At 36.2% G+C, this 19,799-nt stretch overlaps 1 protein-coding gene across 1 annotated transcript in view; it reads left to right on the forward strand.

The window, feature by feature from the left end:
• The first annotated feature begins 3,146 nt into the window (after positions 1 to 3,146).
• Positions 3,147 to 19,799, forward strand: part of usp46 (ubiquitin specific peptidase 46) — an 18,483-nt gene continuing 1,830 nt past the window's right edge. The window contains exons 1-9 of the mRNA XM_062038520.1: positions 3,147 to 3,510; positions 5,961 to 6,041; positions 6,125 to 6,338; positions 14,079 to 14,317; positions 14,381 to 14,457; positions 14,535 to 14,618; positions 14,685 to 14,882; positions 19,079 to 19,157; positions 19,238 to 19,799. The exon at positions 19,238 to 19,799 is cut by the window's right edge and continues 1,830 nt beyond it. Coding sequence (XP_061894504.1) covers positions 3,475 to 3,510; positions 5,961 to 6,041; positions 6,125 to 6,338; positions 14,079 to 14,317; positions 14,381 to 14,457; positions 14,535 to 14,618; positions 14,685 to 14,882; positions 19,079 to 19,157; positions 19,238 to 19,339 — 1,110 coding nt within the window. The 5' untranslated portion in view covers positions 3,147 to 3,474 and the 3' untranslated portion in view covers positions 19,340 to 19,799. The remainder of the gene's footprint in view (positions 3,511 to 5,960; positions 6,042 to 6,124; positions 6,339 to 14,078; positions 14,318 to 14,380; positions 14,458 to 14,534; positions 14,619 to 14,684; positions 14,883 to 19,078; positions 19,158 to 19,237) is intronic.

The following is a 19,799-nucleotide window of genomic DNA, read 5'->3' on the forward strand; positions in this document are numbered from 1 at the left end:
AAATTATTGTATTTTTTTTCTTGTTTTTGAACACTGACTTTTTGCAGTGTATATGTTGTTTTGTACAATACATAAATCCTTAGTGCATGAATCAAATACAAGAGGGTTAGATTCTAACATTTAGGGCTAAAATAATAAAGTACAAAATGAATTGAAAAACCAACTGTTTAAAATGAGTAACAATTAAAGTAAATACATTCATGTATAATAGCAAAACCTGAGTGATGCGTGCAATACTTCAAATTGTCATATCTTTGTCAAACAAGCAAACAATATTATTAATATTTTGATAGAGTGTGGTTTCAATCATTGGAAATGATACTAACAATGTCACATTAATTTCAAGTTATTTTGATCACTGCAACTTTTTTATTATTACTATTGTCATATTTGTTATTTTATTTGCAATGTCTTTGTTGCTGCATCATACTATATGCTTAGTTTGTATTTTAACCATGTGAAGCACTCTCTGTGAGAAGTGCTATATGAATATTTACTTACTTAGGACTGCAGCTATCAATTATTTTAGTAATCGAGTTTTCTATCAATTATTTTGTTCGATTAATTGAGTAATAAACACACTTTATATTCTCAATGTGTATTTTAGGGAAAATAGTTAAAACAAACAACAATTTTCCTGTTTGCCGTGACAATCTTTTTTTTTTTTTTTTAAAGTGCACATTATTTTAAAAATGTAATTTTGTTTATAGATTACCGGTATATGCAAACTGTTGTTGTGTTCCCTAATTTGAGTGTACACTAATGAAGGCGTGTGTTGCTGGGTCTGACCTGGACATAATCTGGACTGTACATAAATGCTTATTTTGAAAATGTAATTTTGTTTATAGATTATATGCAATATGTTGTTGTGTTCCCTAATTTTGAGCATACATAAATGAAGGTGTTTGTTACTGAGCCTGACCTGGACATAATCTGGACTGGACCTGGTTTTAAGAACTCTTTAAACAATCACATTTCATTGACAACCTGGTCTGGTGAATATAGTGTCCTTTATTTATTTCATTTTTAATAAATAAAAAACATTTTCTTGAACAAAAGAGAAACTAAAATAAAATTCAAACAGTTACATATAAACTAGTAATTAATGAAAATCAGTAAAATGAACTGTTACTTGTTAGTACTATTAGTGGACCAGCAGCACACACAGCTTCACGGACTGTATCCCTTACAGACTGCATTGATATATAATGTAGGAACCAGAATATTAAAAACAGAAGGAAATAACCCTTTTGTGTGAATGAGTGAGAATGGGGGAGGGAGGGTATTTGGGTTTGTGCACTAATTGTAAGTGTATCTTGTGTTTTTTATGTTGATTTGATAATAATAATAATTAAACATTAAAAAAAAGTACACATAATCAAATTGCACTTTTAACATGTGCGCATTAATAATAATAGAAAACTCGCCGCCACACAGATCACGGCACCCACGCACCACCGCTCTCATGTGCACTCTATTGAAGCGGCTATGCAAAAATTATGTCTGCGTATTCAGGCACTCCATGCGGTTCATGTTTTATACATTTTTATTTGGAAATTACAACCGGAGCCACAGAATATAAACTGAATTTATTTTCTAATCAAATGAATCGTTTTTATCGATTTTATCGTTGCTGTACATACTACTTTTTTTTTATTTGGATAATAATGTAGTACAGAACAGTACATACAAAGCAAACATTATCCATCAGGAATACAGCCTTTAAGAACAGTAGCAATGTGATTATAATACATATATTTAAATAACTGCAAGACTGCCATTACTATCCATTTGGGGGAGAAAATAGAAAATATTTCTTTAAAAAGATAGAATTGTACACGGGTAGACACTGAGAAAATGTATACAAAAAAAGAAAAATATTGCGTTGTACATTTCTTTTTAAATCTGTCTTCCTTTTTTCTTGATTGGATTAAGTTGTTCACAATTATTGATCATTTATTTTGTACATGCAATTTATTATACTGTACATTTTTTTTATATTGGCCTGTGCTACTTTTTTATTGAAAGATAGAACACACAAACGGTACATATTAAAACTACACAGACAAATTAAAGCACTTCTAATATATTGCAATATTACAAACATTAACAAGGTTGAACCATCAACATCTTTATTTAAACAAATGATTTTTATTTAAATAAAGTAAGAGACAATATAATCAATCAATCAATCAATCAATCAATCAATGTTGATTTATATAGCCCTAAATCACAAGTGTCTCAAAGGGCTGTACAAGCCACAACGACATCCTCGGTTCAGATCCCACATCAGGGCAAGGAAAAACTCAAATCTGCGGGATGACAATGAGAAACCTTGGAGATATAAATAAATATATAAATAGATGAATAAATAAATAAATGTTTTTTGGGTTTTTTTTTTAATACCAATGCACTGTATATAAAAATGTGGGCTTATGTAAAACAACTTACATTCCTCCAATAAAGATAATGATTTAAGGCAGCGGTTCCCAAACTTTTTGACTCGGGCGCATTGGGTTAAAAAAATAAAAAAATATATATATATATATATATATATATATATATATATATATATATATATATATATATATATATATATATATATATATATATATATATATTCCGAGCGCGATAATGTCACGTTATCGATGGGAAAATGCATTTTTAGACAATAGGATTTGCTTGAGTAAAAGAGCGTAACAAGCATAGAAAATGGATTAGAGAGGACAGATTAAAAAATAATAATAATTTAAAAAAAAAAAATAATAATAATAATTTTTTCAACTTGGGACTTCCCGCGGTCCGAATTTTGGACGCTGGCGGGCCGGATCCGGCCTGCAGGCCGTAGTTTGGGGACCCCTGGTTTAAGGGCTTTTCTACTTTTTACCATTTTCCAATATTTTATTAATAACTTAAAATCATTAATATTCGGTTTCACTTGAACAAATCGACTCTGGTGTATGACAAATGTAGCTTGCAACATTATAATATTTTACAGTACTTTACTACTGTTGGGTTACAAACCAAACGGACCCCAACTTCCGTAATCCACGTTCTTATATCCATAACAATGATTGGTTGCATAGCAGCGAGGCTATCTGGCTCTCCGATTGGCTAAAGTTCTCTGTCAATCAATTTCACGACTCTGAACCAATCATGTGTCGGAAAGATGGGCGGGACTACATGACGTAGGCGCGATAGCTTTTCCTGGTTGTTTGCTAACACAAATGTTTCTTTAGCGCTCTGCCGACATGTTGTATTTGAATGGTATCTCTTTGAAATAAGTCTTGAGAATGAAGCCGCTTCCTCTTTGACTTCCAAGGTCCCGGGCTGGCCTATGGTGGTGGTGTGGGTCTGTGTCGCCGCCGGCTAGCAGTGCGGCCTGTCGCTGCTGCGAAGTCCACTTGTTTGCTGTCGTGACCTCGCTCTCAAGTCATGTTTGTTTTCCCGAAGATGGCGGACACTGTGAACTAAATGACTGTCAGAAACATCGCCTCCATTTGTAATATGGTGAGTATTTAATGTAATATGCTGAGTAATGTAATGTAATGGCGTATGCTGTTGCTCGTTAGCTCGTAGCCTGTGTGCGCTAACTCTGCCTGTGGGTTTAAATGTGAGACATTGAGTGTGTGCTTCACCCTTAATGTTGTCTTTAAAAACTCACCAATACCATTGCTGTTATGTATTTGTGCTGCTGCTAGATATTGCCACCATTAACATGCATATTGTGTCTCTATATGTTGTGTCTTAAGTTTGACAGCTGCCAAATACTTGTTGACTTTGTCACTTACTTTGCTGCGTGTGTAAGTTTTTTTTCTTTCCATTGAACAATTGAATACATAAACAGGATAGATGGAAAATATTCCATTATATTACAAAAATTAACGAGGTTGAGCAATCAACATCTTTTATATACACAACATGTTAAATAGAATAAAGTAAGAGATAATACAAATATATTTAAAATAAATCAATACAAATGGTGTGTGTGTGTGTGTGTGTGTGTGTGTGTGTGTGTGTGTGTGTGTGTGTGTGTGTATATATATATATATATATATATATATATATATATATATATATATATATATATATATATATATATATATATATTAGGGCTGTGAATCTTTGGGTGTCCCACGATTCGATTCAAAATCGATTTTTTTTTTTCAATTCAACACTATTCTCGATTCAAAAGCGATTTTTTCCCGATTCAAAAGGATTCCCTATTCATTCAATACATAGGATTTCAACAGGATCTACCCCAGTCTGCTGACATGCAAGCAGAGTAGTATATTTTCGTAAAAAGCTTTTATAATTGTAAAGGACAATGTTTTATAAACTGATTGCAATAATGTACATTTGTTTTAACTATTAAATGAACCAAAAATATGACTTATTTTATCTTTGTGAAAATATTGGACACAGTGTGTTGTCAAGCTTATGAGATGTGATGCAAGTGTAAGCCACTGTGACACTATTGTTCATTTTAAAAAAAATTTATAAATGTCTAATGATAATGTCAATGAGGGATTTTTAATCACTGCTATGTTGAAATTGTAACTAATATTGATACTGTTGTTGATAATATTCATTTTGTTTCACTACTTTTGGTTTGTTCTGTGTCGTGTTTGTGTCTCCTCTCAATTGCTCTGTTTATTGCAGTTCTGAGCGTTGCTGGGTCGGGTTTGGTTTTGGAATTGTATTGCATTGTTATGGTATTGTTTTGTTAGATTGATTAATTTAAAAAAACAAAACTTTTTTTTTTAAATAAATACATAAATAAATAAAAAATCGTTTTTTTAAAAATGAGAATCGATTCTGAATCACACGTGAGAATCGCGATTCAAATTTGAATATATATATATATATATATATATATATATATATATATATATATATATATATATATATATATATATATATATATATATATATATATATATATATACACACACACACACACAAAAAAGCGGGACCCCAATTTTTTTGACTTGATGGGGTCCCTGGGACCCCTTTTTGAAGATTCTTTACGCCAAGACTGTGTGTGTGTGTGCGTGTGCGTGTGCGTGTGTGTGTGTGTGTGTATATAAACTTTCCAAGGGACATGTACCTAAATATTAACATTGCTGTATGTATACTTTTGACCCAGCAGATTTGGTCACATTTTCAGTAGACCCATAATAAATTCATAAAAGAACCAAACTTCATGAATGTTTTTTGTGACCAACACGTATGTGCTCCAATCACTTTATCACAAAAAATAAGAGCTGTAAAAATCATTGGAAACTCAAGACAGCCATTATATTATGTTATTTACAAGTGTATGTAAACTTTTGACCACGACTGTAAGCAGGTAACAAAAGTTGGTCCTCTTTAACAATAACCTCTGAAAATGAAGGTGCAGCAATAAGGAATATATAAGAAATGCTTAATAAAGTGTAACAAAATAGTGCAAAGGTTGAAAAATGTAAACTTAAAGAAGCTTAAAAAATAAAAAAAATGTTTGCAGGTTTGTGCCAGGAAGTTACGGCTGTGTAACATTTAATGATCTGCTATTCTTATTCAAGTATGGAAAGATATTTGGTACGCAGTAATTATTTAAACATTTATGGACCGTTACTGTTTTTTTAAAGTAGCACATTTGTTATATTTTTTTATTTATACAGTCCTTCACTTGAATTCCTACCTGTTGTTTTCATATAGCGACAAGGGAACGGATGAGGGTTCGGAAAAAAACAGAGTTGAGCCCGGCTAAAGACTATGGTCTGTTTTGGAAAAAACAAACATAAAAAACTGCCCTGCTCTCTAGGTGACTTTTCCTGTTTTATTGACAATTTCTTAGTTTTCTTCCGCATTTATTTTTCATATATATATATATATATATGATATAATTTTATCGGCCAAGCCTTAAGTAGAGGTAAGAGTAAGTTGTCTCATGTTGTCGCCGTTCCTCCTTCCAGGGCATCAATGCCTCCGCTTTGGAGAAAGACATTGGCCCGGAGCAGTTCCCCATCAATGAACACTACTTTGGATTGGTCAACGTGAGCATCAACGCATCCTCTCGTACGTTTACTTCCTCACCGTATTAAATTTTTCCTTTTCTGATGAATTCCCTGTGTTCCAGTTTGGAAACACGTGCTATTGCAACTCGGTGCTCCAGGCGCTCTACTTCTGCAGGCCCTTCCGTGAGAACGTGCTGGCCTACAAGGCGCAGCAGAAGAAAAAGGAGAACCTTCTCACCTGCCTGGCTGACCTCTTCCACTCCATCGCCACGCAGAAGAAGAAGGTGGGCGTCATCCCGCCCAAAAAGTTCATCTCTCGTCTGCGTAAGGAGAACGGTAAGGACAGATAGTCAGGAGGTGTTTGTTGTTGTTGTTGTTGTGGCTTTTCCAAGACTAAAAAGGTCTAAACTAGAACTTTTCATTAAGGATGTACCAGAATGAAAATGATTGGCCGAAACTGAAAATGAAAAAACTTAAAACGCAGAAATACGTTTTTACAATAAGTTATTACAATTGCATTTATGGCTATTACTGCATACTAACATCATTAAAATCAAGGGATTGCAATTGCACAAATTAATATTCATCCTTCAAAGAACAGAATAATAAAATTATGAAATTATTTACCACAAATGTACATCATGTACTGGTCAAATACTGAATGGGGCCACAGATGCAGTCTGTTGTTTTTTGTGTGCAATGTTGTTCACATAATCAGAATGGCGATCGGAATGTTTGCAATTCAGGTGATCAAACCCGACATGGAGAACATCTTCGCAGAAAATCCCCCTTCTTAATATATCCTCATTGCACGTTTCGCAGATTGTTGCACGTGGGTCTTTCTGGGACATACAGTGAGTGCATCCTGAAAGTATTCAGTGCTTCACTACAAACTTATTCCAAAATGGAATACATGTATTTTTGTCCTCAAAAATCTACAGACAATACCCTATAATGACAATGTGAAAAGTTTTTTTTTTTTTTTTTTTAGAAATTTAACGTTATTTAAAATAAAAAAAATTACAAAATCACATGTACATAAGTATTCACAGCCTTTGCTCAATACTTAGTTGATGCACCTTTGGCAGAAATTACAGCCTCAAGTATTTTTGAATACGATGCCACAAGCTTGGTACACTTATCTCTGGGCAGTTTCGACTAGAGAATCTGAAGTTGACTCACTTTTAAGCTTAATGGCAAAGGCTGTGAATTGTTACGTACATTTGAGTTCTTATTTTTTTACATTTAGTACATTTTCTAAAAATAAAAAAATAATTTTTACATTGTCATTATGGGGTATTGTCTGTAGAATTTTGATGACAAAAATGAATTTATTCCATTTTGGAATAAGGCTGTAACATAACAAAATGTGGAAAAATTTAAGTGCTGTGTAGTTTCCTGTATTGAAGTACATCCACACTGCAGACATGTTAATTCAACTCCAGACAAGGCATGTTATAAGATTCTGACAGTGTGATAACCTTAGGCAAATATATAAATTTTTTACCATATGGCATTATAATTACAGCACTAAAATGTGTTATTTTTAAATGTCTTTATTGAAAATAGCTTTTCAGCATATTTAAACTACAGTAGAACATGACAGAAGTGGAGCATATATATGATAATAATAATGGATTAGATTTTATATCGCGCTTTTCTATTATTACATACTCAAAGCGCTCACAGAGAAGTGGGAACCCATCATTCATTCACACCTGGTGGTGGTAAGTTACATTTGTAGCCACAGCTGCCCTGGGGTAGACTGACGGAAGCGAGGCTGCCAGTTTGCGCCTACGGCCCCTCCGACCACCACCTATTATTTATTCACCAGTGTGAGCGGCACCGGGGTCAAGGGTGAAGTGTCCTGCCCAAGGACACAACGGCAGCGATTTAGATGTCAAGAGGCGGGGAGCGAACCTGCAACCCTCAGGGTTCTGGCACGGCTGCTCTACCCACTACGCCATACCGCGTAAATATATGTATTTATAATATATAATACAAAATACCTGAATTATTTCTAAATAAATATATTTGTGAATAATACTGTTGATAAACCAACAACTCAAGATACAAAAAAACCCAAGTATAAAATGCAAATAAATGTAATCACTAAGTGACTAAAGAAGATCACCACTTAATTCATAAAAATACACTTCTTAGTTTTAATAATAAATAAAAGTAGGCTGGAGCTTGAAACTAAATCTCAACAAGTTGTGAAAACCTTGCTCACAATTTATCAACAAGTGTGTTTTGGAGTTGGAGTGTATGGAGTAAAATTATTGCCAAAACTCCAAACACACAAAAATGTTTTCACTCACACCCAGTGATTCACAAGTTTAAAAAAATTATTCAATGAAAAAACGATTTGCAAGTTAAAAAAAAATCTTAAATTAAAAAAAACTTCTCGGGAGTGTAAAAGCTATTTTTTCTTGTAATAATTTTTTTTGCAAGTATTAAAAAAATGTCTAAGTAAAAACTTTTGGCAGTATTTTTCCACTTTGCATGATCCACACACTTGCACTCAGAGCACCCGTAATTTGCACTTGACAACAACAGTTTGTGCTGCTGAGTCAGTTTAAGGCCGTCAGAGCTACTTTTATTTGCGCATGATGCGTCTGCCAAAAAGAAGAAGCAGGTTGGGGAGTAAAATAACGGACAAAAGAGAGGAGGAACAAGCTCAACCTGTAAGTTAACAGATGTATTTTATTATCCCCTCGTTGTAAATCATGCAATGTTATTTAGTAATGCCTCTGTGTTATGTTGTTATGCTGTTGTGGTCAGCTGGGAAGAAACTGTAGCTTAAATAAACTCTGCAGCACCACTTGTTGTGGAGTGCCAATTACGGGTGCTACAAGTGCAAGGGTGTGGATCGCGCAGGTTGGACTATTACTGCCAAAAGTTTTAACTTGAAGAAAATTGTTTTTATACTTGTGAATAATTTTTTTAATTGAAGAAATTTGTTCCTATACTAGTGAATCGTTTTTTTACTTGAAGTAAATAGTTTTTTTACTTTGGAGTTGTTGGGCGGGAGTAAAAACATGTTTGTGTGTTAGTGGAGTTTTGGCAGTAATGTCCCTCCCTAGAAGTGTTTATTTAATGACTTGATTAATTTGCTTCCTCAATTGAAACTATATTTGGCGTTGAAGTAAAACAAAACATCATTTTATTCTTCGCTTCATTTTAGCTAGCTGGTATTCGCCATATTAGCCCTTTGAGACACTTGTGATTAAGGGCTATATAAATATTTTTTGCTATTAGCATTCTGTATCTTCCTTAATAACTAGTATCTGTGCCACTAATGACAAATGCAAATAGGTAGTTAAGGTCAAGACAGCATTAACTATACCTTTAATGTAGCTTATAGCGATGGTTGGTGCTCTCGTAGATGCACCATCATGTTCAGTTCGGCCTTGCCTTTCTTTGCTGCCATGTTTGCAAGCATGTTTTGCACCTTGAGTGATCTTCTTTCTCCACCGTGGTAGTTTGTATTTTTGTGATAATGCCGCTGCAGACACACACGACCTGCAGGATTTTTAACTTTCGCTTATACCGTATGGACGGTAGGGACTGCACTGTTAATGGATTTAAAATCTTAATTTGATTAGTTATGTGTCAGTTTCCACCGCTGGCGGACCGTCTTTGTATTGTGTGAAGTATGGCATTCCTGCGCTAAATTTACGCAGAGCTTCTATTTTTGCACATCGGTTCACTTTAGCTAAAATCTTTTTTTGTCATACGTGTAGCTATGATAAAAGACACATGTTTTGGCGTGTTTTATTATTCATAGTTTGCTTAACAGTAATAGAATATTCTTATATGCTATAAATGACCAGATGTCCGAGATCAAAACTGGGAATATAATCCCAGAGAAGGGGGAAAAAAATGGTCAGCTATTTTTAAATTGAAGAAACAATATGATTAGGTTATATATACATGCGTATATCCTATGTATGAATACATTAGATATCTATATATCTTAGGGACCTATAGACTGTATCTGTGTTGCTGCAGCAGCAGAGAGTTTATTCTGTCTTGACACTTTGTATTGATATTTTGTATTACATTCTTCCCTTAAATGATCATGTTTACAGTGATTGTTTTATATGTATTTTTTATGTATGTTGCTTTGGATAAAAGCGTCTGCCAAATACTTAAACATATATAAACACCTGAAAGTCTTTATATCAGCTAAAACCACCAATCTGTTTGACTGGATTCAGAATAATACCAAATTCTGTCTTACCCAACAATGTTAGTATTTGAATATTGTTATTTGAAGACTTATTCTTGGTTACAATTATACTGTTAAGAAAGTATTGTTTTAAACTTTGCCTAAAATGAGAATGCATCATAATCAGTGGTGGCTGTTGAATTTTGTTTTAGGTGGGGCTGAAAGTTTGTAAACCAAACCCCTGTAGGGGAGTCATCCTCCCCCAGAAGATTTCTTTGTGATTCTCTAGCTAACATATATTCCCCCCCTACACAATCTGGACTGTGGTCTTAACTTTTACCCCTGTTGGTTTTTATCATCTTTATCTTCATCATTTATTTAAACTTTGTTATTCAAGTATGACATTTTTAAATGTAATACATTTCATTGACGAGCAATTCTATTATGGTCATATTCTTGTTTGCTCGCGGCTACGATTTCAGTACTATTGAAGATCTTTGCTCCTTCTCAACTCTGTGGTAATATTCTTTTCACAAAATACAACCAATAGTATGTTAATGTTAAATCTTACTTGTGAAAAGTAATCCCCCGATTCCTATTTTCAACAGTCCGCTCATTTGAGCAGGAAAACGCTAAACACCAGCCCGACATCTTTGTTTTCTACCTGTCAACTGTCAGTTTAGGCTGCTCGCTGGCTCCTCATCACCACTTCAAGATGGCGGCCCAATTTCTCACGTCACAGCAGCCAATGCTGCGTCTACTTATAAGATGTCTATGGTGACAGGGGGGCAGGGAAGTGGTTGACAGGAGTTGAATGGGGTGCGTGTGTGTTCAACAGGCATTATGTACCTCGAATGGGCAGTAGTGACTTTATTTGCTTCTGCTCGTCTAGAAGGACAGAATAAACTTTCCTCTTATCACGTGATCATGCGCAGATTCATGAGATCTCGTAAAAGTCTGCGCAATTTTGTTGAACGGCGTAGCCGCAACGATGCTCATTAAACCGCGGTGGCGGAGATGTTCCGTAGCGGCACCATTCCGCGTTCGGGGGTGGAGACCTCTCCATTCTGCACAGACATATGGCGCTCCTCACACACACGTCAGTGTTTATTAATATTAATGTTTTTGTTGCCACAAATAAACTCAAAAGGCAGATTTGGTGCTTCTGGGTTTTTAATAGAGGTGTGGCGGATGTATCTTCAATCCGCTTCACACCCGAAGGCGTTCTGTGGAGGCAATTTTACGACTTTGACGCTGTATTTAGCGAATGCATTAATGGTGAAAGAGAGGAGGGTGTCTTTGCGCCGTGCATTTATTCACTAATCAAATACAAGCGGTCGTTAAAGAAAAAATAGTCACTGCGTGAGTGAAAATCCTCCTTCACAGTAAGCATACAACCGTGTGCCGAATGGTATGTATGTTGTTTCAGTGATGCAGGGACTACAGTTTTTAGTAACACAGGAACTTATTTTCAACTCTGCAGGATACTCGTTATTCGTTACATCGCCGCTAGTACTTGAAATGTTTTTTTTTATTACTTATTTACTTTTTTTTTTCGTCTTTCACACAGGAAGTGAAGTTCTAGTGAACATTGTGTTGTGAATTAACTATCACTAAAAGACATGAAGAAGGGGAAAGATTAAATAAGGTTTTTTTCCTACTTTTTTATTTTAGATTTGTTAAAATGTGCAAACTTTACCACAATATGTTCCTTGTATGTAGCTTATTCAACACACCTGAAACCAATAAGTCATAACCATAATCTAATAATAAGTCATGGGGATGTTCAAAGTGTGGCCTGGGAGCCATTTGTGGAACACAGCTTTTTTATGGACCTGTGTAGCACATTGCATAAATAACAAACCTATCAAAATGTAAAAATAAAAGGTTGAAATGTTAAACTAAACTAAACAAATATTTGTTTAGTTCAAAATATAAAGTTTTTTAGCGGTTTTTTTTGCCTATTTCATTGCAAACAATATATTGACGTCAGCAACCTGATTTCTCAAATAGTTTGGCTCAAAAGAAGCATCCTACAACCCGTGGAAACACCTTAATATGATCATGTTTGGCTTTAGAAAAATCTGACTAACACACCTAGATTATGCGATTCGAAAAACCAGATCTCTCGTGTGTGTGTGGGCTGCCGTAGGGGACCTTTCGTATCGTGCCTGCGCCAGTCTAAACACGCGGGATATAACCCAGAAGCAGATCACATTCAATCAACAACTGGAATGAAGAGGGGACTGTTTATTTGCTTCTCAAATTAAAAGTACGGAACATTTTGAAGTGCATTGATGGGAGAAAAAAAAGTGTTTTTTTCCAAAGGTAGCTAAGGAAATGGAGAATGCTAGCTTCATTCGGATTACCGAACAAATACGAGTGAGATGGAAAAGTATGAAGTAGACAAAGAAGACGTGTACACAAACCCCTTCACACTGCATTTGTGCAAGCCAAAGTGATTAGCAATAACTTTGTATTCCACACAACTGACAAGCTTGTATAATTTACAACAAAACCTTCTCAAAACAGGTTACAAAAGCTCCTTTTCAATCAATTCTTGAAAATTATAAAACGATTCATTGAATTTCTTCCGACACCCCACTCACATTTTAACAGCAACTTCATGCTAGGTTAGCTTACTTGCCTAGGAACAACAAAACGACCAAACTCACAGACGGATAGTTTGTGGACATTCAGTCTACATTTTAAGATATGTAGCAAAGCCTTATTTGATTATTTTTTTAAAGTGGTAAGCACATACATGGGGTGGGGTTAAAGAGGGATCATCATAGTATATGCGAAAGGTTTTTCCTTCAAGTCATGAAACACCGCAACTTTAAAATTGAGCGTTTAAGCAACTCTTTCCTGTAAAGTGGAGCCAACAAAAATTTTATAGTTTGTAAAATTAAGTAATTGGAATGTTTAAGATTAACACAGTTACAGTAATTGAACACAAACATAATGCTAAAAATGTTCTAATCATATTTATTACTACAAACATAAGTGCAAAGAATTGTGCAGGGACATCCACTGTTCCAAGCAAATATATAAAAAAACTTACAGTTGCGTGTCTTTAAATTGAGAACTAGTGTAAAACAAGAATTTTCAGTTTAGCGTCTTTAATTTTTTACTTTTTGACAAGCAGTCTCCTCCACAGTGGACATGTGAAATATCTCTCTGGAAAATGCTGTTTCTCTAAAAAAAAATGAACTACCAATTTAACTTTTAATAATGTAAATACCTCACAAACTGATGTTTGGCTTCGCTTGCTTCAAGTATCATTTCTGGATGACAGTTTATGAGGTGGCGACTTTTGTATCCTACCTTCCGCTCGAGTGCTGCTCGATATGCTCCAGCCCCCCGCGACATCGAGAGAAACAAGCGGTGGAAAAATAGATGGATGGATTGAGGATTCATCACATAGTTCTTCAGTTTTCCCATATTTCCCTTGTTGAACATTGTTTTAGGTGATTGCCTCCTTGCTGTGCGACGTGACCGGCTGGCTCTGTGGAAATGCCGGAGACGAAAGTGTTGCTTTGCAGAACACAGACTTTCTTGCCTCCGCCAAAAAGGTCATGTTTTCGCCAGGGTTTGTCTGTTTATTAGCAACATAGCTCAAATTGTTACGGAAAGATTTTGATGTCACTTCCCAGGAATTGCCAAAAAAACCTATTCCTTTCATCGATCACAAACGCACTTCACTTCCTGCTTGCGGTGTTCGGCTGTGCACAGGATTCTGGGAGATGTAGTTTAGTTTCAGAGCCGGCCAATGCAAAAGCGCTGGAAAAAACTTCAAACTAAGTTTTTGTTTGATACCGTTAGATGTCACTGTATTATTGTCAAGACCTTGAAATACAGTGGTATCTATTATAAATAAGTTATTGATATTTTCCCTGCAGATCTGTTTGATAACTACATGCAGCAGGACGCCCACGAGTTCCTCAACTACCTGCTGAACACGGTGGCCGACATCCTGCAGGAGGAGAAGAAGCAAGAGAAGCAGAATGGGCGCCTGAAGAACAATGGCGCTGTCGCCACCACCGAAACAGAGGCGGAGCACAAGACGGAGCCCACCTGGGTCCATGACATCTTCCAAGGCACGCTCACCAACGAGACTCGCTGCCTCAACTGCGAAACAGTAAGTAGCGTCACGCACATCCATCATGAATTCAGAAGAAAATACTTATTAGTGTCTTTACAGGTGAGCAGCAAGGATGAAGATTTTCTAGATCTTTCCGTGGACGTGGAGCAGAATACATCAATAACACACTGTCTCAGGTAGTGTCAATTCTCACACATCATGGGATCATGGCGAGACAGATGTAACCTGGCCTGTGTGCCGCTGTGCCCTGCAGGGACTTCAGCAACACGGAGACTCTGTGCAGCGAGCACAAGTACTACTGCGAGACCTGCTGCAGCAAGCAGGAGGCTCAGAAACGGTCAGCGGAGCGCCGCCATTCACGCACGCGTCAAGAACAAAACCCATCTGTGTCTTTTATGTGCAGCATGCGTGTGAAGAAGCTGCCCATGATCTTAGCGCTGCACCTGAAGAGGTTCAAGTACATGGAGCAGCTGCATCGCTACACCAAGCTGTCCTATCGAGTGGTCTTCCCTCTGGAGCTCCGCCTCTTCAACACGTCCGGGGATGCTGTCAACCTGGATCGCATGTATGACCTGGTAGCTGTGGTGGTCCACTGTGGCAGGTACACTACATACTCGTCTGAAACGACTAGCCATCGCTATATACACACATACATATAAATACATATATACCGTATTTTTCGGACTATAAGTCGCAGTTTTTTTTATAGTTTGGTTGCGACTTATACTCAGGAGCGACTTATGTGTGAAATTATTAAAACATTACCGTAAAATATCAAATAATATTATTTATCTCATTCACGTAAGAGACTAGACGTATAAGATTTCATGGGATTTAGCGATTAGGAGTGACAGATTGTTTGGTAAACATATAGCATGTTCTATATGTTATAGTTATTTGAATGACTCTTACCATAATATGTTACGTTAACATACCAGGCACGTTCTCAGTTGGTTATTTATGCGTCATATAACGTACACTTATTCAGCCTGTTGTTCACTATTCTTTATTTATTTTAAGTGCCTTTCAAATGTCTATTCTTGGTGTTGGGTTTTATCAAATAAATTTCCCCCAAAAATGTGACTTATACTTCAGTGCGACTTATATATGTTTTTTTTCTTCTTTATTATGCATTTTCGGCCGACTTATTCTCCGAAAAATACGGTACATACACATATGTGCATACATATATACAGTAAACAGTATTGAATTGAATTGAAGTATTTATTTCAAACCTGCACAGTACAACAAAACATTTTTTTTACATTTTGGCAGAGACATTTATGCAAGGCTTGAAAAGAGGTTGGATGAAGCAGATGCTTATAATATCCCAACCCCTCTCACTCATTCCACATTTAACATAAACAATATAATACAAGAACAATACTATACAAACAAAAACAAGAAAAGCTCCTGTACACTAACAATACAATAGTACCACTGTTACTTTGAGACAAGACAAGACAAGACAAGACGAGACAAAACACACACACACACACACACACACACACACACACACACACACACACACACACACACACACACACACACCGGCCCAAACACTCTCTGACCATACACCTCTCTCCCATCGCTCTGTGCTGAGGGCATCACTCTCTTTCCTCCTCGTACTTCTTCAGTACTTCTTTTTTAAACAGTCTTTTATATTGAATCATTTTAGAACACGTTTTTAACTCTTCCCCTAAGTTGTTCCACAGACTGACTCCAGTCTGTGGAACAACTGACTATAATGATAGTCCACGGTAAAATTTCAGACGGTTAGTAATACTGTTTGCATTTTTAATGATCGAAAAACCTCATTTATTAATGCATTTTAGGCAACACTGTTTACTCCTGGAAACAAAGTCGCCACATGCGCACCAGGGCCATTTCGATCGACAAAACATGGCGCAACACAAATACACAGATCTTGCGTCCTGTTGTTTTTAGATGGAGAAAGGTAGATGTGTGAGGTATCACTCCTGTTTAATTTTACTGGCCAAACTGTTGTACTGAAGCATATGGTGTGGTTGAAGAACAAAGCTTGTTTATTGGACTTTATTTCGATTAGACAAACTACCTTGTGTTTCATATTAAAACAAAAAAGTAAAAAACAGGGGTTTTTTTACATTACTCGTGGTTTTTTTTCGTGTCACAAAGTTATTACTTTAAAAACCATTCAGGTGACATAGCATTTTGTTCATGTTTTACGGTATATGACACATTTCTGCTCCAACTCCTAATGGATCTGTCCTGATATAGCATTAACATAACTTCAAATAAATACCTCTCTCTATCAAAATGTAAAAATAGAGATAAAGGCATCATGTAATGAAAAAAGCTGACACGTTGATACTATTAATGAACAAAAACAAAAATATTTGTCTTTAAAAAAATCAATAGTTTTTCTATAGCCTTTTTATTTATTACAAATGACATGATGGCGTCGTCATTATACATTTGGCCATAACCATTCAGTCCTATGTGTAAGACCAGACCTCATATATGAACACTATTTTTAGCTATATGGACAAAAAGTGCAGTTACATCTTATATCCATATGGTGCCATCTTGCACAATTCTCACATTAATTTTTTTTGTCGTTATTTGTTTCTGCCATAATACTTAGTTTATAATGCTTGTTACTTTCATATGCACATTCAACTTTCTACTTGAGGTACACGAGACGGTGTTCTTATCTACAATAATGTTTCTACTGTAAAGGAAATCATTTTCAACGTGTTGGGGATTTTTCTTTTAAAAACTTTGTTAAAAGATTTCAGTATAAGTATTTTATTTTTTTAATTTTGAGCTCATCTGATAATACCGCGATAATAATGATAACCCTGATCATTTTGGTCAATAATACCGCGATAATAATGATAACCCTGATCATTTTGGTCACAATACCCGTGATAAGAAATGTGTCATCCCCAGAAGTGACTATTCAACTCACTTTAAAAGGAACTTTTGAACTGAAAACAATTTCAGGCATCAGTCGATACTAGTCTTCTGTATCTTCAAGCCCAGGTGTTGATATTTTCAGATGCCAGGACCAGGTACCGTATCTTGTAGTGTGGTTGGTTTCGGTATCGGCTCATAGTTAATCCAGATCAAACTATCGGCCAACACCTGCACTTATCGTACTATACCATCTATGGCATTATCAAGTATTGACCGATGGCCAACCCAGGAGTCTGTATCAGACCAGGTGTAGATATTGGCTCATATCAGGTCCATGTATCTGCCCTTCGCATGATTTAATATTGGCTTGTAGCAAACCCTAGTGTGGATTTGTGTTCTCACATCAAGTGTCAGCTAATCTTTTCATGGTGCATTAAAGAAAAGCTCACCCAGGCATTAGTGTTGGTGGATATCAGGCCCGCGAGCCTGCTCTTACCATTACCAAAGTTTATGTAACTATTAATATTTCATATCACGGTTATCCTCACCAAAATTATCACAGCTATCCTTATCATGGTATTGTTGAAGGTGCTCAAAAAGTACTCATACACACTTGTAACCAAGTTTTATTTGAAGTATGAAATCAAAGAAATAATACATAGCCACACAATATACTTTCTTGGCAGAAGAAATATGTTCTATAATAATATTGTTCTGGCTACTTAAGATACATTAAATATGTTCATCTTCAGTTTTAATTTGTACGAGGTTTTGTTTTTTAATGATAAAGGAAAAAACTGTGTTGGGTGCGTCATGTCAGTTCTCTGTGATGTCACGCACATATTGTCACTGTCTGAGAGCTCTGCTTGTAGATTCAATGTGCACATACTACCGTATTTGTCGGAGTATAAGTCGCTCCGGAGTAAAAGTCGCACCGGCCGAAAATGCATAATAAAGAAGGAAAAAAACATATAAGTCGCACTGGAGTATAAGTCGGATTTTTGGGGGAAATTTATTTGATAAAAGCCAACACCAAGAATAGACATTTGAAAGGCAATTTAAAATAAATAAAAAATAGTGAACAGGCTGAATAAGTGTACGTTATATGACGCATAAATAACCAACTGAGAATGTGCCTGGTATGTTAACGTAACATATTATGGTAAGAGTCATTCAAATAACTATAACATATAGAACATGCTGTACGTTTACCAAACAATCTGTCACTCCAAATCGCTAAATCCCATGAAATCTTATACGTCTAGTCTCTTATGTGATTAAGATAAATAATATTATTTGATATTTTACGGTAATGTGTTAATAATTTCACACATAAGTCGCTCCTGAGTATAAGTCGCACCCCCGGCCAAGCTATGAAAAACACTGCGACTTATAGTTAGAAAAATACGGTAGTTTAAATTGAGGAATGGTCGTTTTTCAATGCAGAAAAACATTGTCTCTTGTTTTCATGTTAGCTTGCCTCGCCAGTAAATAAGCACTCTGTCACGGCTCTCTGAGGTTATCATTCACATTTTAACCATCATTCTTTATCATTCTACTGTTTATTACATCCCTAATTGTGGCCAACGGCCAACTGGTGTTGTATCAAATCATTTAAACTATTGACTTTTTTATGTATTGTAGATTGCCAGCCCGGGTTTAGTATCAGTTGATATCACATTCGGGTGTCTGCTAAATGTGTCAGTAGTTATCTGTTGAAAACAAGCCTAGTTTTCCGACACCAGACTCTTGACATGATCAAGTATTGTTCACTAACAATTCTGGCGTCTGCATCACACGCCCACAAAGCAAGTAGTGACTGGACTGATATCAAAGCAGGTGTGTCAGTGTGTCAGAGTCCTGCATTGCATAACAAAACAACTGTTGTGTGTTCAGCGGTCCAAACCGAGGTCATTACATCACCATCGTGAAGAGTCACGGCTTCTGGCTGCTGTTTGACGATGACATCGTGGAGGTGTGTCACCCTTTCATCTTCTCCTCTGTTTTCTGCTCTCACGCCATGTTTGTCTCATCGCTAAAAAAACCACCCCGCAGAAAATAGAAGCCCACGCCATCGAGGAGTTCTACGGGCTTACCTCAGACATCTCCAAGAACTCCGAGTCGGGATACATCCTCTTCTACCAGTCCAGGGAGTGAGCGGGACTCCGACGACGGCACAGACTCTGTTCTTCCACTGACCTCCCAAGCTGACAAGTGTGTGCCAACCACTACTTGACTTTACTGTCTGGGCTGCACTTTATCACACAAACTCTCACTCTGTATTCTTTTTCTTTCATTCCTCTCACTTTCTATGCACACTTTTTATTTCATGACTTCTTTCCGGTTTGAAGGGTCTCCATTTTAGCCACTAGCTAACAGCACAATCACTGTGATGGCACCTTCTAACCTTCAGACGTTACACCTTCTGTCGCCTTTTTTCTCTATTTATTGAACTTATTTATTGCTCTCACTTCTAGCGTTGTCCCCATTAATTGCTGCACATCTTTTCCCCATATTCTAGCATTTAAACATTGAATCAATTTGTTAGGTGTCGCTAAGATCCTCTGAAGTTTGCAGCTACTGTCACTATTTGCACTTTGATCTTATTATTATTACC

The sequence above is a fragment of the Entelurus aequoreus genome, linkage group LG27, assembly GCF_033978785.1.
Source record: "Entelurus aequoreus isolate RoL-2023_Sb linkage group LG27, RoL_Eaeq_v1.1, whole genome shotgun sequence".
Lineage (NCBI taxonomy): Eukaryota > Metazoa > Chordata > Actinopteri > Syngnathiformes > Syngnathidae > Entelurus > Entelurus aequoreus.